Raw genomic sequence first — 21,677 nt, 5'->3', positions numbered from 1 at the left:
AAATGCCAATGGGAGACACTTTCTGACATTTGTAAGAAATGAGTTTTCAATCGATGTTTTGCATGGCCTGTTCTATGTCATTGGTTTCAGGTCATTCACAGCATCCCCGCATGCATCAGCGATGTGGTGATTAACAGTAAACAACTGGACAAAGAGAGCCCCATTTCTGCCTTCGCTGTGAACAAGTGCTACGTGAATGCACAGGAAGGCACTTTCTTTGATGGAAGCGGATTTGCTGCTCTCGGTAAGTCATGACAACAGAACTCTGTCTTGGTGGGGTCTGTGTTGCATTGTCCTCTCCCAAGGTTTTAGTGCAGTTTTCTGCACCCAGTAAGTGCACAATAAATACCATTGAATGCTTTGTGCAGTCAATGTTGAATTAGAGGCAGACCCCTTTTTCCAGATGGACATAGATTCAGAATAATGCTCATGGCACTGGTTTGACCTGCACATTCTAAGACCATTTGCAGTGCCATACAGGATCAGAATATTGTCCCACTGGTGAGATTTTCCATCTCCAGTGGTGGTCTCAATGGCCACACATCAGCACCCTGTGATAGTTTGCATCTTCCCCGTTTGAGTATAAATTCCTTGTGGGAAAGGAGAATATCAATTTCTTCTATTATACTTCCCAGGTTCTTAGTACAGTGCAGTCCACTTGGAGTTCGATGAATGGTAGTACTATCAATACCACTGCTCTGCTACTACTACTTATACTACCACAGTCAATCAATCGTATTTATTGGGTACTTACTGTGTAAAGAGCACTGTACTAAGCAATATAACAGAAACATTCCCTGTTCACAGCGACTTCACCACTACTACTGCTCCTACTTTGACACCTCTCTTGGTTAAGAATGGAATTTTCACCATCCTGACTTTTTCCCTGTAACATTCCCATTTATCTACATACTTGGAATTCAGCTAGGTTTTGAACCTACTGATAGGTCTGGATTTCATTTTTTTCTTTTAGTGATACTTGTTAAGCCCTTACACTGAGCTAAGTGCTGGGGAAGATACAAGAGAATAAAGTTGGGACACAGTCCCTGTTCCAAATTTGGCTCATAGTCTCAATTAGGGGATGAAGGTTAATCACTATTTTTCACACATTGTAGCTGAGGCACGGAGAAGTGAAATGACTTGCATAAGGAGGGACAGAAGACAAATGGTGGAATAGGGATTAGAACCCATGTCCTTCTGACTCCTATGCTTGTGTGCTCTTTCCACTATGCATACTGCCTCTTAACTTGGGCCTTGTTTTCCCCAGCTTTGTTTTAAGCACACTCATGCTTGGAGTCACCTAGGCTATAGTGTGGGTGATGGAGTCCAGAGTTCCCCTCCCCCACTGCTTAGCATTTTAGCCCACAGTAAGTGATTAAAAAATACCATTAAAAAATGACTCGTGTTGATGTCATCAGTCAGTCAGTCATTTTATTGAACTTTTACTCTGCACAGAGCACTCTACTAAATGCTTGGGGGAGTACAATATGACAATAAACAGATGCATTTCTTGCCCACAGTCAGCTTATAGTCTGACAGACATTAATGTAAATGAAGAAATGACAGATATGGACATAAGTGCTGTGGGGCAAGGGGGGATGAATAAAGGGAGCAAGTCAGGGCGATGCAGAAGGATGTGGGAGAAGAGGAAAAGAAAGGCTTATGGAAGGCCTCTTGGAGGTGATGGGCCTTTAGTAAGGCTGTGAAAGGGGAAGACTAATAATCTGTCTGCTATGAGGAGGGATGGCATTCCAGGCCAGAGGCCGGACATGGGCATGTCTTGTTCTACCCATGCTGCCACTGAAAAAAAAAAGGCTGGACAGCAGCAGGCCGAGGGCTGCCACCACAGTGTCAAAATAACCAGACTGCATTTGTGGGAGTCCCACAGTGGGTAAAGAGCAAACTGGCAGCTCACAGGTGGCCTCTCTGGTCAGAATTATGCATTTCATCCATCCAACTGATAATATTTTGCTCATTTCAAATTTTCACTAGAATTTCTAAGTAGATTTGCACTTCCAAATATTTTTACGGGTTTTATGAGCACGGCTAATTGTAGTTCTGTTTAACAGACCATCCGTGAATTTACGTATGAGGGATTGGCCACCCTGCCAACTGTCCATTTGCGACGTCAAATTCTGCCCTACACCTACTAATCGCCCTGTCCTGCTAGATTTTGGAGTGTAAGTGTAATACAGACACAGCCTTGTCATAGCTGTTGTTTTACTATAAGGCTTTTCCTGAGCAGGACGATGGACTGAAGACTTAGGAAACAGCTGGAAATCAGGCAGACTTCCTTTTCAGTCAGGACACTATTCCTCCATCTAATGGTCATCAACCTGTTTGTGCAAATTACATGAAAAATAACTGTCCGTTGCCTTTTCACTTTACAATAAGTCAGCAGTGCAGTGAGGCCTAGCAGACCTGGGAGTCAGGAGGACCTGAGTTCTAATTGTGGTCCTGCCACTTGTTTGCTGTGTGATATTGGGCAAGTCATTTAACTTCTCTGTGCCTCAGTTACCTCATCTGTAAATTGGGAATTAAGGGTCTGAGTCCCATTCGTTCAACCTATCTTGTATCTACTCCAATCCTTAGTACAGTGCCTGGCAGTTAATAAGCATTTAACAAATACCATTTTTTTTTAAAAAAAAGACTGTCTCTTCTGCTCTTTGTTTCCCAAGTGAGTGTCCAATTGATCAATCAATAGTGTTTATTGAGTGCTTAGTCTGCACAGAGCATAAACTTGTCACATGGGAGAGGACTATTAAATGGAGCTAGTAGACATGATCCCTGCTCTCAAGGAGCGCTCCCAGTCTAGTGGGGGGAAACAGAGATGAACAAAATTATCCATAGAGAAGATAGCAGCCTATAACCATGGATATTGTCTATCTTGGGGTCCAGGTATCAATCAGTGGTATTTATTGAGCACTCACCGTGTACAGAACACTATACTTGGGAGAATATAATACAATAGAGTTGGTAGACATGATTCCTGTCCTCAAGGAGCTTACAATCTATTAACAAATATTAATCATAATGATTATGGTATTTGTTAAGCGCTTACTATATGCCAAGCACTGTTCTAAGTGCTGGGGTAGATACAAAATAGTCGGATTGTCCCCCGGAGGGCTCAGTCTTAATCCCCATTTTCCAGATGAGGTAACTGAGGCCCAGAGAAGTGAAGTGATTTGCCCATGGTCACACAGCAGACATGTGGAGGAGCCAGGATTAGAACACGATAGATATTACGATAGATAGAACATGTTCCCGGGACCTCAGGGACCCCCTCCAAGTCTAGTGGGAGGGCTGGACTGGGCAATGATAGTAAATCTGGTTTTCTAAGGCTGACTTTCCCTTTTCCAGTCAAAGAAGGCTATAAAGTTCGATCAGATGTCAACATCACCCTTGAGTTTCGGACCACTTCTATGAATGGTGTTCTTCTGGGAATCAGTAGTGCTAAAGTGGATGCTGTTGGACTGGAGCTTGTAAACGGCAAGGTGGGTTCTCTGATTTCCAATCTATTTCTGAAACACTAGCATGGATGCAGAAAGGAGGAGGCATTCAGTAGTAAGAGGACATCCAACAAAAAGAATCTTCCTAGTGTTTGGGAAGATTCCAGCAATGTCACATACCTGGTTTCCTTTGGGTACACCATTGCTTCCTGACCTGGTCTTTGTCCCATATTTTTGAGGAAATTTAATTTTTTTCTTGCCCTTGGTGAGATGGGGGAAGGTTGGTGGGGAAGGAGAAGTGTAATTGGCTATGTGGGACATTACCTACAAATCCCTATTGGATGGATCCTTTCATCAATTCCCCACAAGGAACGACCCATCTCCGACCTACTACTACCAACACCAATAATAATAGGTGTATTTTAAAGTGCTTTCCAGATTTCAAGCACTGTGTGAAGTAATGGATGTAGATCATAGACAGTTCCTGTCCCACATGGGGCCCACCATCTAAGGAGGAAGGAGCACAGTTATTTATTTAATCCCCATTGTATAGTTGAGGGAACTTCTCACAGAGAAGTTGAGTCATTTGCCCAAGGTCACATAGCAGGCAAGTGGAGAACTAGGATTAGAATCCAGGTGTCCTGACTCCCAGGCTTGTGCCCTTTCCACTAGGCCATACTGCTTCTCAACCCAGAAGTAACTTTTCAAAGTCATACAATAATTTTGGTATGCGTCAAGAGCTAACTACTAAGCTCTGAGAGAGATACAGAATAAAATCAGGTCCCTCATGGGGCTCACAATCCAAGTAGGAGGGAGAACAGGTATTGAATCCCCATTTTGCAGATGAGGGAAGTGAGGCATAGAGAAGTAAAGTGACCTGCCCAAGGTCACACAGCAAGCAAGTGGCAGAGGTGGGTTTAGAACCCAGGTCATCTGACTCACAGGCCCCTGCTCTTTCCACTAGGTCATGATACCTCCTGATAGAGCCACGTGTGAATTACAGGAACTGGATCTTTCAGCCTAGCAAGCCAGTAAGCTTTGGTTTAAGTCTCTCACAATGTGCTTTTCCCAAGTCTTGTTGGGATAACAGAGTGAATTAGTTGTCTGAATGTCCAGATTTAAATTTCTGTTTCTCATGCTCTATCTGCATCCAAGCTCCCAATGCCCTGGCTGGTAGTAGCCATGGAAAGTTGTAGAAAATGATTTTGAATGGCATGAAGAGTTTCTCTTCTGGGGCTGTGGTATCAGAGAAACCAAATCTTGGTACCTTTTTTCTTTTAAAGTGTTAGTTAAGCACTTAGTATGTGTTGGGTACTGTACTAAGTGCAGGGGGAGATACAAGGTAATTGGGTTGGACACAGTCCCTGTCCCTCATAGGGCTCCCAGTCGTAATCCCCATTTTACAGATGAGGTAACTGAGGCTTAGAGAAGTTAAGTGACTCTGTATGAGTTAGAGAAGGAACCAGATCTTTGAGCCTAGCAAGCCAGCCAGCCTTGGTTTAAGCTTCTCAAAGTGTGCTGTTCCCAAGTCCAGTTAGGATAACAGTGAATTAGTTGTTTTAATCTATGGATTAAACAAGCAGGTGATGGCTAAACTGGGATTATTCAGTCATTCATGCATTCAATCATATTTATTGAGTGCATACTGTGTGCAAAGCACACTGCTAAGCACTTGGGAGGGTACACTATAAAAATAAATGGATATGTTCCCTGCCCACAACGAGCTTACAGTCTAGAAAGTCCTCCTTAATTAATTAAAGGACTAATTGTTATATGTTATTTAAATGGAAAAAAAGAGCTTTTCAGAATTTTTACCATGACATCAAAAGAAAAGCCATAACTTCCGAAAAAGGATGACTATAGAGAAGCTTATGGTATAGAATTCAGATTTCTCATCATTCTAAATGAAAAATAACATTTTTGATTGAATAATAATAATGATTGCATTTATTAAAGTGCTCTGTCCACTAGGCCATGCTGCTTCTCAGGCTGCACTTAGAGCAGAATGAGAATGTCACTGGTTGGGGTCTACTGAATGCCTGACAGCCTTCTGGTACCTGTGAGAGTGATGTAGGCATTTCAGGAGGCAAACAGCCATTTGTGTCATTAGAGGCAATGTGGCCTAGTTGAAAGAGCATGGACCTGGGTGTCAAAGGACCTGGGGTCTAATCCCCACTCAGCCACTTGTCTGCTGGGTGACCTTGGGCAAGTCACTTTACTTCTCTATGCCTCAGTGACCTAACTGGTAAAATGGGGACATTTATCCATCTTGATATTCTGGTGTATACCCGAATGTTTAGTACAGTGTCTGGCACATATTAAGCACTTAAATACCATTAAAAAATAAAACCAAAGAAACTTTATGGGAAACTGGCATGGGTCATTGCCCTGGAGTTTGTACGCTCCATTTTCATTCCTGGAGGACATTGCTATTTTCATAAATTATATCAATTAAGAGACCAATTATTATAAGTTATTTAAATGGAAAAAGAGCTTGTTAGAATTTTTACAATGACATCAAAAGAAACGTCATAACTTTCCAAACAGGATGACTACACAGAAGCTTATGGTATTGAATTCAGATTTCTCATCATTCTAAATGAAAAATAACATTGTTGATTGAATAATAATAATGATGGCATTTTTTAAATGCTTACAAAGTCCTAAGCACAGAGGTAAACCCGAGGTGATGAGATTGGATACAGTTCTTGTCCAGCATGGGCATATTTTGGAGGGATAATTGGAAAGAGGAGGAGAAGGAGCCAAGAGGAAAGAAAATAAGAGACAGTAGAGCCTGAATCCCTTGGCAAGTCATGTTTCCATGTCTGAGTGGAGAGGGGTTTTTTTTTGTGACTAGGTACCAGCCTCTACATTTTGTAAGACAAGACAGTTTTCTCCCCTCCCGTCTTCTGCTGTTACCCAAAGGATGCGTTTCCTGCACCTATAATGGTTCTCCGATTCATTGCCCTCTTCTTTTTGTTTAGGTTTTGTTCCATGTCAATAATGGAGCTGGTAGAATAACAGCAGCCTACGAACCAAAAGCCACGAGAAGTCTGTGTGATGGGAAGTGGCATAAACTTCAAGCCAACAAGAGCAAACACCGAATCGTTCTTATTGTTGACGGGAACATCGCTCAGGCCCAAAGCCCTCATGTCCATTCCACTTCTGCAGACACCAACAATCCCATCTATGTCGGTGGCTATCCAGGTGCTTATGGATTTCACCTTTGTTTGCATAATGAATGAATGAATCAATCCATGGTATTTAGTGAGTGCTTCATTCATTCAATCAATCGTATTTATTGAGTGTTTACTGGGTGCAGAGCACTGTACTAAGCACTTGGTATGAATCCTCTGTCCAGTTTAGACAGTCTACTACAGGGCCATTCTGATTAGCAAGTCTCTGTAGCTGAATGTCTCTAATGTTGTCTGTTCTGGGTTTGAGGAGCAGAAATACCTGGTGTCCAGGTTTTCTTGTTTCTGTCCCTTCTGACATTCAATCAATCAATCATAAGGCATTAACCCATTAATGCCTTACTCCCTATTCATGTCCCTAGAAGTTCTGCTCCTGCAACTGTCACAGACTCTTTTGTGGTTTTTTCTTTTTATTGTATTTGCTAAACACTTATTATGTGCCAGGCACTGTACTAAGCACTGGAGTAGATACAACCAAATTGGATTGGACACGATCCCTGTCCCACATAGGGCTCAAACTCTTAATGCCCATTTTATAGATGGGAGAACTAAGGCCCACAGAAGGTAAGTGACTTGCCAAAAGGCAAAAAGCAGAGAAGTAGCGGAGTCAGGATTAGAATCCTGGTCCTTCTGACTCCCAAGCCTGTGCTCTATGCACTCAGCCATGCTGCTTCTCACTGCCTCTTCATACTCAAAGGCATGCATAATAATAATAATGATGGCATTTGTTAAGTGCTTACTATGTGCTAAGCACTGTTCTAAGCTCTGGAGGGATACAAGGTAATCAGGTTGTCCCACATGGGGCTGACAGTCTTAATCCCCATTTTCCAGATGAGGGAACTGAGGTGCAGGGACTTTAAGTGACTTGCCCAAAGTTACACAGCTGACAAGTGGCAGAGCTGGGATTAGAACCCATGACCTCTGACTCCCAAGCCTGTCTTCTTTCCTCTGAGCCACACTGCTTCTCCATGCATGCACCATGTTAAAAGCTCATACATTTTTGGGGAGCAGAGTTCAGATTTCAAACTTGGAGATTTTGGCAGACCATCAGGCTTTCATTACAGATCACAGACCAGATATGTGATTATGATATGCTTTTAAAGCAAGCACTCAAGTGTCTAAGAAGACTATAAATACCATTCTAATGAAGACAAGTCACTGGGTCATGACACAGGAGTGTTTCATTTAGTGAATTCAATGTCAGTTAATTTGGCTAAGACAAATCATCAAATAACCTTCATTAGAGTCACTGACTTTTCATTGGCGGGTTTATTGGATGCTATTGATTCTTATGTAGGACGGCTGAATTCTAATCCTCCACATAAATGGTAATATCAATACCCTTCCTGTCCTGTTGTGGGGTTTGAAAGTCCAGAGATGACTGGGTACCCATGCCACTGGCTGAGGTCAGGGGGATGAGGAACTTCTTTCCTGAGGAGAGATGGATTCCGGGTGAAATGTGTTAACACTTTTGAGGGCACAGATGTCTATCAAACCAGTGGAAATGAAAAATGAAAAACAAAAAACAAACAAACAAAAAAAAACAAACAGCAAGTCCCCATTGCGTAAACTCAGTATGTTTTTAACAGCATCACCACCTAATACTTTCCTAAAATGTTGGCTTCTGAGAGAGGGGGCTCCTCCAGAATTCCTGATTTACATTTTGGGGTTCCATCACTTGGTGGGCTCTGGTTTACATGTGTGTGTGTGCGTGTGTGTGTGTGTATACACATATACTTGATTCCAAAAACCTTATACAATCTTTGGTTTGAATTACTGTGTCAAGCCAAAAACCCTGAGGCTTACTGAAAGTGATCCAAGAATGGCTTTCTCTTTGTGCCAATTACCATCCTCTAATTCCAAACTCATTTTCCTGTTTATATGATGCTGCATGCTTACATTCACCACAAGTGGGTGTAATTAGGAGGGTATGACAGCGTGGTCTAGTGGATAGAGCATGGACCGGGCAGTCAGAAGGACTGAAGTTCTAATCCCAGATCCACCACTTGTCTGCTGTGTGACTTTGGGCATGTCACTTCACATGGGGGACAGAGACTCTGTCCAACCTGATTTGCTTGTATCCTCCCAGCGCTTAGGAGAGTGCCTGGCACATAGTAAGCACTTAGCAAATACCACAATTAACACACACATATATATATAGCTGTCCTTCAAAGTCACAGATGACACAGCCCATGACATTCATCTGTGTTTGAGTGTGGAAGAACAGTCTCTCCCGCACAGCATACACATTTTCTAACTGTTTTCCTCACCAGAGAGAGCCTTGATAGATCAGTTCTGCCCCGACTATTCACATCTTCGGGGGTTTGGGCAATAGCTGGAGTGGATTTCCCTGAACCATCCACACAGTCTTTCCCAGTAACAATAATTATGGTACTTGTTAAGACTTACTATAAGCCAAGCACTCTTCTAAGCACTGGGATAGATCCAAGGTAATCAGGTTGGACATAGTCCTTGTCCCACATGTGGTTCGCAGTCTTCTTTCCTATTTTACAGATGAGGTAACTGAGGCCCAGAGAAGTGAAGTGACTTGCCCAAGGTCACAAAGCAGACATGTGGAGGAGCTGGGATTAGAACCCAGGTCCTTCTGACTCCCAGGCCCATTCTCTATCCACTAAGCCAAGCAAATGTCTATAAGAAATGGTGTTTATGATCACCTAAATAAATGTTCAGTACATGGGTTAGAACCTCAGTCAACCAGTGATACTTATTGAGCACTTGCTCTGTGTAGAACACTTTATGTAATAAGCTCTTGGGAGAGTACAACAGAGTAGATAGATGCTATTCTTGCACTCACGATGCTTACAAGCTAGTGGAGAAGACAAATATTAAATAAATTTCAGGTAGGGGAAACAATTCAGCACTTAAAAAAGTGCTTGACACATAGTAAGCGCTTATGAAATGCCGTCATTATCATTATTAATTGAGTGCAAGGCTTTGTACCTAAGGACTGTGGGGGTGAGAAGTGGGTGAGTTCCTCAAAGCTTAAGGGGTGAGACTCAAAGGAATGAGTGATGCCAAAGGGAGGGAGGAGTGAGGGAAGGAGACAGATCAGTCAGGGAAGGCTTCCTGGAGGAGATGTGATTCTGGTCAGAGGTCAGTGCAATAGAAAGCAAGATAGATACATTTCCTGCTCTCTAGATAATGTAAACTGGACATCCTGGAAGCAAATTGGTGGACATGGAGAGAAGCAGAAAACCCAAGGGCACCTTGCCGTTCATAGTAAATGCCTTTCACTAGGATGACATGAATGATAAATAGTTAAAATCCTGTAGGACAAATAGGATTCCATTTCCTTTGAAATGCACCTGATTGGCATTTAGAGGATTCAGGGGGATTTCATTCCCCCTCAGCCTCCCTTTTGTGAGCAACAGATGCTGCTTCCCCCGTGGGTCTACAGAATTTCCCCGTGGCCTCTTTGGATACCGTTTCATGATTTGAGGGGCTTCTAGAGGGGAAATTCTCTCAAGCATGGGGCATGGTGGATAAGCGAGGAAGCCAACATGAAGTCTGAATACAGCAGGCCCCAAGACTTCCCTTCGCTGCTAGGCGGAGCCAGCTTCTGTCATTGGGCTGTCCTGAGGCAGGGAAGACTTGCCTCCTCCATGTGTTCTCCATGATGCCAAAGGCACTACTTTCTTAAAAGCATTTCTCTGGTGGAACCTCTAATTTTCCCAGCCTAAACTGGATCATCCATTAATTTGGTCATTCAATCATTTTTATTGAGCTCTTACTGTGTGCAGAGCACTGTACTAAGCACTTGGGAGAGTACAATAGAACAACAAACAGACATATTTCCTGCCCATAATAAACTTACATCTAGAGACTGGAGAAACAGTGTGACATAGTGGATAGAGCATGGACCTGGAAGTCAGAAGGACCTGGGTTCTAATCCCAGCTCTGCCACATCTGCTGTGTGACCTGGAACAAGTCACTTCACTTCTGGGTCTCAGTTGCCTCATCTGTAAAATGGTGATGAAGATTGTGATCTCCAGGTGGAACATGGGCTGTGTCCAGCCTGATTAACTGGTACCTACCCCAAGGTTTAGAACACTTCTTGGAAAAGTAAGTTCTTAACAAGTACCATAATTATTATTAATTATTAGAGCAGGAGCACAGCCTCCAGCAAAGGGGGCTGAAGGCTTTCTGATTTAGGGTAGTGCCCTAAATTGAACGAATCCACACCAGTTTTGCCTTAGTGTCTGTCTTAGTGTCACTCATGTTTGGCCTCTAATGAGGGTGACTGAGTGATTCTGGTTTTTCCAAACCCTTTGTTCCTCAGGCACTAAAACAGATAGTAAATGAAGGCTCTATTTGTACTTGGGATTTGCCTTTGTCGTGTTACTGAATTTCTGACTGGGATTGTGTTCTTTCCCATCTACAGTGGAGGTGAGGCAGAACTGCCTGACCAGCCAGGTGTCCTTCCGTGGCTGCTTGAGGAGACTTGTGCTGTCTAAGGGTCAGCAGGTGGAAGCCTTCGACCTGAGCAGAGCCTTTGACCTGCGCGGCGTCTTTCCTCATTCTTGCCCCGGTGCCGAGCGCTGAACCCCAGAAATGCTACTTGGCTGTGAGAGGGCATGCCAGGATCTTCACTGAAGAGGAAATTCAACTTAGAATTCAGGTCTCCCCAGTTAAAATACAACTCTAGATGGGTATTTCTCAAGTTATGTGCTAGGATTCCTTCTAAATGAAACCACGTTTGCCATAAATACCTCTACTCAGCTGTCTCCCAGCTGCCCAGCAAAAACTGGGTTTCTTTAAGCAGTTATATTCATTAGGTTTTACAAACAAAGTTGTGTATTGGTCCTTTTATTAAAAAAGAAAAGCATCATTTGAAAAGAATAAAAGTATGATGAAATGTGGCTGCTCACATCTGTGTGTTTGGTTTTTAAACTCCAAGATGATGGCAAAAAGAAGGATCAGAGTTTATGGTATGCCAGAAGTGTCAGAATCTGCTTCTAGTGGACATATGACATATTTCCTTTAGGCAAAATAAAAATCAATCAATCAATGGCATTTATTAAGCACTTCGAAGTACTGAATTAAGCACTTGAGAGACAGTCCCTACCCTCAGTGAGTTTACAATTGTGTGGCTCACTACAAGGAAAGGCAATGGAGCGTCTGGTGTTTTAGTAATAACTGGTATTAGTTAAGGGCTTACTAGCTACCAAGCACTATACAAAGCACTGGGGTAGATATAACCTAATCAGGTTGGACACAGTCCCTAATCCACATAGGGCTCACAGTATAAGGAGAGAGAAGAGGTTTTTAATTGCCACTTTACAGATGAAGAAACTGAAACCCAGAGAAGTTGTGACTTGCCCAAAGTCACACAGTAGGTAAGTGGTGGAGCCAAGATTAAAACCCAGTCCCTGTGACACCCAGATCCTAGCTCTTTCCATTAGGGCATGCTGCCTCTCACCTTTTGACTGCTTTTTATAAAGCCTTGTTCTTCTGAGATTTAAACTGATTTTCTTCCTTCCTGGGAAGGAAGCAGTGACTTCCATGGCAACACAATTGTTTTTTCTTAATGTCATCTTTTATCTCTGAATGGGGCAGTCTCCCTATTCATCTGGATTTCTTATAAAGAATAAGAGCAATTTGAAAAACAGCTAAAATTCAAAAGCCACCTAAATGCATTCTTTGAGATTGAAGTCAAGTTTACATTTCCAAAGCTTCATTTCATTCCAATTTTTAGAGTTAACTACAGCCTTTTTCATTCCCAGTGTTTTGCTGATGTAGCTGATATAGCTACCTCGCATTACTAATACCTTACAGAATTTGTGGAAGATTTTCTTTTCTACTATGATCCTTTCTCTGTAATGAACTGCTTCCCATGGTACTGATAAAAATTCCGTTTTGAGTTCCATTTTCTAGGTGCACAACAAAGGGAATTATAACACAGAATACCAACACCATTAGGCTTCACCTATTTATGCTTCTGAAGCAGTGTGATCCAGTGCAAAGAGCCCTGGTTTGGGAGTCAAAAGACCTGGGTTCTAATTCTGGCTCTGCCACTCATCTGCCGTATGACCTCAGGCAAGTCATATATCTTCTCTATGCCTCAGTTACCTCTTCTGTAAAGTGGAGATTAAGACTTTGAGCCCAAGGGGGACAGGGACTGTGTCCAACCTGATTATGATGAGGATGATATTTGTTAAACGCTTACTATGTGCCAAACACTGTTCTAGTGCTGGAGAAGATACAAAGTAATCAGATCGTCCCATTTGGGGCTTACATTCTTAATCCCCATTTTACAGATTAGAGAATTGAGGCACAGAGAAATTACGTGCCTTGCCCAAAGTCACACGGCTGACAAGTGGCTGAGGAGGGATTAGCCTCTGATTAGTCATAACCTCTGAATCAAGTTTCAGGTGATTATCTTGTATCTACCCCAGTGCTTAGTAGAGTTCCTGTAGCATAGTAAGCACTTAAAAATGCCATTAAAAACCCAAAGATTAAGGTTATCTAAACCATCAATAATAAAAATGATGATATTTATTGAGTGCTTACTACCTACCAAGCACTGAAGTACAAGGTAATCAAATTGGTCCAGTCCCTTTACTACTTGGAATTTACAGTCTAAGTGGGAAGGAAAATAAATCTTTCATTCCATTTTGCAGATGAGGGAACTCAGACAGAAGAGTAAAGTGACTTGCTAAGTCAGTCAATCATATTTACTGAGGGTTTATTTTGTACAGAGCCCTGTGCTGAGCAGTGGGGGGAATGGTATAACAATACCACAGACAAATTTCCAGCTCACACCAAGCTTACAGTCCAGAGGATAATAATAATGGTGGTATTTTTTAAGAGCTTACTACGTACCAGGCACTGTACTATATACTGGTATCGATACAAGCAAATCGGGTTGGACGCAATCTCTGTCCCACACGGGGCTCACGGTCTTAATCCCCATTTGACAAATGAGGAAACTGAGGCATAAAGAAGTGAAGTGGTTTGCCCAAGGTCACACAGCAGACAAGTGGTTGAGTCAGGATTAAAACCCAGGTATTTCTGATGCCAGGCCTGGGCTCGAGCCACTAGCTCATGATGCTTCATGCTGCTAAGGTCACACAGCAGGCAAATGGTGGAACTAGAACCTGGTCGCTCAACTCTCAGCCTTATGCTCCTTCCACTAAGCTACAGTAAAAAATGCTACATTTGGCCCAGCTGTGTCAATCCTTTCCCCCTTCACAGTAGAACAGAACAGTGTATTGGTCTGGAGGCACTCAAAGGAAATCTCCCTCAGCAGAAAGTTATAAACTGGAAATAGGCCACAGGATGGCAGTAAGCAGAGTAGTGTCTCTTTTTTAATGAGTTTTTCTGCTGGTCTGATCCAGAAAAGGGCCTTCTGGAGGAAAATTGTCCTCCAACTCCTAACCTATACACTGCTCTGATCTTCTAGACTGTGAGCCCACTGTTGGGTAGGGACCGTCTCCATATGATGCCAACTTATACTTCCCAAGTGCTTAGTACAGTGCTCTGCACACAGTAAGCGCTCAATAAATATGATTGAATGACTGAATGAATGTTCCTGATGGTCTTGACTCCCAACAAACAAAATATTTTCTGTGCTGCCCTCTCTGAGCATATGACAAGAATTGGTGTTAAAATACACCTGTGGCCCCGACTTAAGTCCCTTGGCCTCCATAGCCAATCAATCAGTGGTATTTATTGAGTTCTTACAGTGGACTGTGCAGAGTACAACTGAGTTGGTAGACATGTTTCCTGCCCAAAATGAGCTTGCAGTCCAATCAATCAATCAATCATATTTATTGAGCGCTTACTGTGTATAGAGCACTGTACTAAGCGCTTGGGAAGTACAAGTTGGCAACATATAGAGACGGTCCCTACCCAACAGTGGGCTCACAATCTAGAGGAGGAGACAGACATTAGTATAAATCCATAATTTATAGCTATGGAACATAAGTGCTGTGGGGCTGAGGGTGAAGTGAATACCAAATGCCCAAAGGATATAGGTTCAAGAGCATAGATGACGCCGAAGGGAGGGGCAGGCAGGAAGAAGATCAGTTAATCAGGGAAGGCCTGTTGGAGGACTGGTGTATTCCTCATGGGCTTAACCCAGGAATGAGGAGTAGGTTGGACAGGAGAGTTGGGAAGGAAGCATACTATTCGGGAAGGCCACCTCCCCTTCTCATGCCTTCTGGCCAACGTGGAAAGAGTAGAGACCAAGAGGATGGGCAAACTCTGCAGTTTCCTTTTTTTCTTTCCCACTTTCTACAGTTGACATCTACATGGTAAATGTACTAGTACCAATTTGGAAAGACTGCCTCCCTCAACAGAAGGGTATAAACTGGATATAGGCCACAGGATGGCAGTAAACTGGGTAAACCATTTCTCTTTTTTTAATGTGCTCTTCAGCTGGTCTGATCCAGAAAAGGGCCTTGTGGGGAAAAAATGGTCCTCTAGCTACTAAGTTATAAACTGCTCTGATGTTCCTGATGGTTTCAGCTCTCAACAAAGTAGTTGTGTGAAGGACTACTGTAGCTGTTTTTATTTTTTGTTTCTGCTTTTCCCTTGTTTTTTGCAAGAAAGTGGCAAAGATCCTGACCCATATTGAGCCTCTTTTAGAGTAGTTGTATTCCGGGGGCTTAGGAAGTGGGCAAGGGCACAGCTGTGCCCCTGGCTGATGAGATCTCAAAGATATTTGGTTCCATGACCATAGAATTCACCTGTTCTCCTTGCTGGTCATCTCATAATATGGGCCACTAGCAACAGGGGGTTGGGTGAGGAAGTGGGGGTCGTTCAGGGCAAACAATCACCACTGTGGCAAAAGTGCCTAAGCAATGTTTATTTAAAAAGCCACAGACCAGACAAGGTGCACTACTGTATTTTCAGGGACATAAGTGTGAAGGTCAGAGAGATCTCTTCTTTGAACCAAAGGACAAGTCTACACTTGTGGCCCAGTGCAAAATTCTTCCAACTTCTCAGCCTGAGGGCACCAACATCCAAGTTTCGGGAATTGCTGGTAGCTGCTGATAAGCATGGCTGGAAGTATAATCACAAGAAGCATATAGATGAGCAGCATGGCCCAGTGACAAGAGCATGTCTGCTGTGTGACCTTGGGCAAGTCACTCAACTTCTCTGTGCCTCAGTTACCTCATCTGTAAAATGAGGATTAAGACTGTGAGCCCCACATGGGTCAATCTGATTACCTTATATCTACCCCAGCACTTGGAAAAGTGCTTGGCATATAGTAAGCACTTAACAAATACCATTATTATTATGAGTAAAGAATGTTGCATTCAGCAGCTCAGTGCCAAGGAATGGCAGTAAGCTCTAGGAAGACTAAGGTCACCAATCAGCAGGCTGGAAATCCCTTCACAAAATCTAAGATTGTGTATTGTTGCTGAATTCTACATAGCTAACAGTCTATTTCAAAGGAGTAGAATCAATTCTGTCCTTTCAATTGACAGAGATGGCCAAAGACATGCCCAGCAGCAGTCCAGTCTTTAAATGGCTTGGAGATTTGGGCTTAGCCCACAGAGTACAGTGGTTCTAATTCATTCATTCAGTCATATTTCTTGAGTGCTTACAGGTTTTCCGTGGCCTAAAGGAAAAACACAGGCCTGGGAGTCAGAGGACCTGGTTCTATTCCTGTTTCTGCCACCTGCCTGCTGTCTGAGCTCAGGTAAGCCATACCTCCTTGTCTCAGTTTCCTCATCCATAAAATGGGGAGTCAATAGCTGTTCCCCCTCCCACTCAGACTGTGAGCCCCATGTGGGAGAGAGGCCATGTCTTACCTGATTTTCTTGTATCTTGTACAGTGCTTGGCACAAAGTAACTGCTTAACAAATACCACAATTAGTACCACAGTTACCATCCCCTCCAAGCCATTCTCCACCTCCAATGACAATTCGGAGTCTCCAGGGACAAGTTCCAGGAATGCAGAATGCTCATTGGCAGGCAGAGACTGAGTTTCTTTATTGTTATATTGTACTCTCCCAAGCACTTAGTACAGTGCTGTGCAAACAGTAAGCACTCAGTAAATACAATCGAATGAATAAATGAAACTATAATAATAATAATGGCATTTGTTAAGCGCTTATTATGTGCGAAGCACTGTGGGGATACAAGGTGATCAGGTCGTCCCACATGGGGCTCACAGTCTTAATCCCCATTTTACAGATGAGGTAACTGAGGCTCTGAGAAGTTAAGTGACTTGCCCAAGGTCACACAGCAGACATGTGGCGGAGTCGAATTCGAACCCATGACCTCTGACTCCAAAGCCCGTGTTCTTTTCACTGAGCCACGCTTCATCACTGGCCAGTCATGTGAGGTAGATGGATGTCAGCAAGGAACCCAAAGAGCTGGTGTACACTGAGCTGAAATGGTGCCTGAGAAAAGAGGGATTGCAGAAAATGTTTTCAGAAGGTAAGACACAAAAGATGCAATTCAGCAATGGCTTGACTGACCAGCCTAGTTTGGGGTTATCAGGGGCACAGTGGTTCTCCTGATGAAGCTTTGGAAAGAGAGGGCATGCAATAAATACCTTTGATAGGTAATTTGAAAGGAACTCCAGGTGTTGTCAATAGATGCAGCTGCTAGTCCTAAGATGATCAATCATTCATATTCATTGAGTGCTTACTGGGGGTCAGAGCAAAGTACTGAGGGCTTGGGAGAGTACAATATAACAGACGTGGGAGACATGTCTCGCTGTCTATGAGGAGCTTACAGTCTAGAAGGGGAGACAGACATTCACATAAGTAAATTGTAGATATATACCTAAGTGCTGTGGGAACTGAGGGAAGGGCAACTCAGAAGGGAGTGGGAGAAGAGGAAGTGATTCTACTCGAAGGAAGCGGACCATGGATGTGATCCAGGATTGTGGCTCAGTGGTAGGAGATCAGCGAAGGCAGAGGGGAGAGGGTGAGTTGATCTTTCTATGCATAAAGTGTAAATTAATGTGTTGTACAAATGTCTTTTTGGCCTCATGAACCACATCAAAACAGAATTTACCATCACGAGCATCACCTTTGAATGCAAAGACAGAGATCTGTGTATACATAGAGAGAAGAAATGTAATCTCTTCATTTGAAAGTACTAAGTATGATTGGCACCAGTTCTATATTGGGAAAATAAGTTGATAGAGTGTGTGGGTGTTTTTATTCACCAGAATTGGAAGATGCTGTAAAACACAAACTCTGCAGCTTGTAGCAAAATTTGGAAACTGACATTTGCAGTCCTCAGCTGACAGCTAGCCACAGAAATGCGCAAAGGAAAATGTTACTTTTGCATAAAATGTTTGTTTTGCTTCTTTGGTTTTGTTGGTTTCATTTTGCTAGGGTATTTGTTAGTGCTGACTATATGCCAATCACTGTACTTAGCACTGGGGTAGATGCAAGATAATGAGGTTGGACACAGTCCCAAATGGGGCTCACAATCCAAGTAGGGGGGAGAAGGATTCAATCCCCATTATACATATGAGGAAACTGAGGCCCAGAGAAGTGAAGTGACTTGTCCATGGTTGCAAAGGAGGGAAGTGGCAGAGCTGGGATTAGAACCCAGATCCTCTGACTCCCAAGCATCTGTTCTTTCCATGAAGACAAGCTGCTTCTTTTGTGTGGCTTTTCTGCTCCTGTCCCTACAGCAGTGAGTCTCAGCAGAGGACCTGCTGTTTTTCTCCCACTCCAAATGGGAGAGTCAGCGATCTACCCTGTAACAAGCCATGGGCTTCTGACCAGCTTTGTCCACTCAGTCCATTCTGTAGCTGCACGAAAGAACCCTCCCTTTAGTTCCAACCAAACGGAACTCAAGGTTCTGAACTTGGGTTTGCTGAAACTAGACCACAGGTTACGGAGGGTGGGGTGGGCAAGGGACAGGTTTATGGCCAACCACCAGGTCTCTTAAGCACTGCTGGACATTTCTCCTTAGTTGTGGGCAGGGATTGTCTCTCTCATGGCTATATTGTACTTTCACAAGTGCTTAGTACGGTGCTCTGCACACAGCAAGCACTCAATATGATTGAATTGAATTGCCCATGGCCTCTGTGACAGTAGGCCACTTTGCCCTGCCTGACCACTCAATCACCACTCTGCAATTTGAAGAAGCATGGGAGATGCTACAGGGAAACTGCAGGAGGAGCTGGTGGGATTTTGTTAATAGCAACATCTGAACACTTCTACATCAATGCCCATCTCCCAGCTGGAAGCAGAGTGGATCCTAGATACTGCCCCTCCCCCATAGAAACACCCACAAGGACATGGGATGCTGGAGCACGTTTAGTAATAATTATATTTTGTTTAGCACTTACTACATGTCAAACACTGTTCTAAGCGCTGGGGTAGATAAAAGCTACTTACATACATACCTGTAATTTTATTTATCTCCTTACTCTTTCCCCACTCCCAATCCTAAAGCAGTGATGTACATATCTGTAGTTTTATTCATTTGTACTGATATACTCCCCTACTCTAAACTGTGAGTTTGTGTGGGCAGGGAATGTCACTGTTTGTTGTTGTACTGCACTTTCTCAAGCACTTAGTTCAGTGCTCTGCACACAGTAAACACTCAATAAATACAATTGAATGAATGAAGCTAATCAGGTTGGACATGGTCCCTGTCCTACATGGGACTCACAGTCTTAATCCCCATTTTACAGATGAGGTAACTGAGGCACAAAGAAGTTAAGTGCCTTGCCGAAGGTCACACAGCAGACAAGTGGCAGAGCAGGGATTAGAACCCACATCCTTCTGACTGCCAGACCTGTGCTCTATCCACTAGGCCTTGTTGCTTCAATGCATCAATGTCCATCTCCCAGATAGGCAGCAATGTCCTCTAAATACTGCTCCCCCCATAGAAAAAGCCACACAGACAAGGGATGCTGGGGCAGGTTTAAGGGATATGTCTCTCCCCGAGAGCTGGCAAGGCAGAAATCCTGGTGTTGTCTTTGCAGATTCTGGGTAAAGGACTACCTTCATAAATGGGCCTTGGGTTGGAAAGGGTGGTTACATGGTGATCATTATCTTTCAATCCAATCGAGTCAAGGAGACTGCCAATGGCCACTGCCTAGTCAAGAGTAAGAATAATAACAATAATGTCGTTGTTTTTACATTGCCCCTTTATTTTTCCATAGAAGCACCATGGTCTAGTGGAAAGGGTCCAGGACCAGGAGTAAGAAGACCTGGTTCTAATTTGGACTCTGCCACTTGCCTGTTTATGATCTTGGGCACATTGCCTGATCTCTCTGCACCTCAGTTTACTCATTTGTAAAATAGGTATTAAATACCTGCGTTCCTTTCAACTAGACTGTGAATCCCATGTGGGGCAGAGATTGGGTCTGAACTGATTGTATTGTACCTAACCCAGAACACAGTGGTTGGCACATAATGCTTAATGAGTTCCATTATTATTATTAAAGCATGTTCCCTTCAATCATCTCATAATAATAATAATGGCATTTGTTAAGCACTTACTATGTGCCAAGCACTGTTCTAAGCGCTGGGGGAAATACAAGTTTATCAGGTTGTCCCACATGGGGCTCTCAATCCTAATCCCCATTTTATAGTTGAGGTAACTGAGGCACAGATAAATGAAGTTACTTGCTCAAGGTCACACAGCTGACAAGTGGCACCTCCTCCAGGAGGCCTTCCCAGACTGAGCCCCTTCCTTCCTCTCCCCCTCGTCCCCCTCTCCATCCCCCCTTTCTTACATCCTTCCCTTCCCCACAGCACCTGTATATATGTATATATGTTTGTACATATTTTACTTGTACATATCTATTCTATTTTATTTTGTTAGTATGTTTGGTTTTGTTCTCTGTCTTCCCCTTTTAGACTGTGAGCCCACTGTTGGGTAGGGACTGTCTCTTTATGTTGCCAATTTGTACTTCCCAAGCACTTAGTACAGTGCTCTGCACATAGTAAGTGCTCAATAAATACGATTGATGATGATGATGAAGTGGCAGAGCCAGTATTAGAATCCACACCCTCTGACTCCCAAGCCTGGGCTCTTTCCACTGAGCCATGCTGCTTCTCTTATGTTATCTCCTCTTATCCTCACAACCTCCCTGTGAGATAGGAAGGGGTAGGAATTGTTAGCTCCACTTTACAGATAAGGAAACATGGCCCAGAGAGGTGAAGTGACTTTGCTAAGGTCACACAGCAGCCCCCGGGGCAGAGCAGGGACTAAATCAATCTCATATCATTCCCAAGCCGTGCCCTTCCTACCAGAACTAGAGTTCAAAGAAGATGCTTGAAGCAGAATTTCATGAGCCCCTAGTCCAGTGCTCTGCACAGAGGAGGTACTAAATACACATTATCGATGGATTGATTGGAGAAAATTCTTCAAGGGTTGGGTTCAATATTATTCATGCATTCAATCATTTATTGAGTGCTTACTGTGTGCAGAGCATTAATGATTATGATATTTGTTTAGCGCTTACTGTGTGCCAGGCACTGTACTAAGCACTGGGGTAGATACAAGAAAATTGGGTTGGACACAGTCCCTATCCCACACGGGGCTCACGATCTTAATTCTCACTTTACAGATGACAGAACTGAGGAACAGAGAAGTGAAGTGACTTGCCCAAGGTCACAGAGCAGACAGGTGGCAGAGCTGGGATTAGAATCCATGACCTTCTAACTCCCAGGCTGTACTCTAGCCAATGTGCCACGCTGCATCTCACTGTACTGCACTGTACTAAGCACTTGGAAAGTACAGTACAGCAAATAGAGACAATCCCTGCCCACAGCGGGGTCAGAGTATGGAGCAGAACCTGTTTGTGATTTCTCAAATGAGGTGGCAGACTTGGAACCTTTGTTATCCACCATCTAACCTCCTCCTAATCAATTTCATGTCTTACTTTGTAATGCTTGAATTGAATAATAATAATAATGGCATTTATTAAGCGCTTACTATGTGCCAAGCACTGTTCTAAGTGCTGGGGGGATACAAGGTAATCAGGTTGTCCCATGTGGGGCTCGCAGTCTTAATCCCCATTTAACAGATGAGGTAACTGAGGCCCAGAGAAGTTAAGTGACTTGCTCAAAGTCAC

At 43.3% G+C, this 21,677-nt stretch overlaps 1 protein-coding gene across 1 annotated transcript in view; it reads left to right on the top strand.

Moving 5' to 3' along the window:
• Positions 1 to 11,481, top strand: part of LAMA1 (laminin subunit alpha 1) — a 233,613-nt gene extending 222,132 nt beyond the window's left edge. The window contains exons 60-63 of the mRNA XM_038747260.1: positions 91 to 244; positions 3,361 to 3,494; positions 6,434 to 6,656; positions 11,046 to 11,481. Of these exons, the coding sequence (XP_038603188.1) occupies positions 91 to 244; positions 3,361 to 3,494; positions 6,434 to 6,656; positions 11,046 to 11,206 (672 nt within the window). The 3' untranslated portion in view covers positions 11,207 to 11,481. The remainder of the gene's footprint in view (positions 1 to 90; positions 245 to 3,360; positions 3,495 to 6,433; positions 6,657 to 11,045) is intronic.
• Positions 11,482 to 21,677: the final 10,196 nt, after the last annotated feature.

The sequence above is a fragment of the Tachyglossus aculeatus genome, chromosome 5 (assembly GCF_015852505.1).
Source record: "Tachyglossus aculeatus isolate mTacAcu1 chromosome 5, mTacAcu1.pri, whole genome shotgun sequence".
Classification (NCBI taxonomy): domain Eukaryota; kingdom Metazoa; phylum Chordata; class Mammalia; order Monotremata; family Tachyglossidae; genus Tachyglossus; species Tachyglossus aculeatus.
This window is presented reverse-complemented; position numbering and strand designations above follow the sequence as displayed.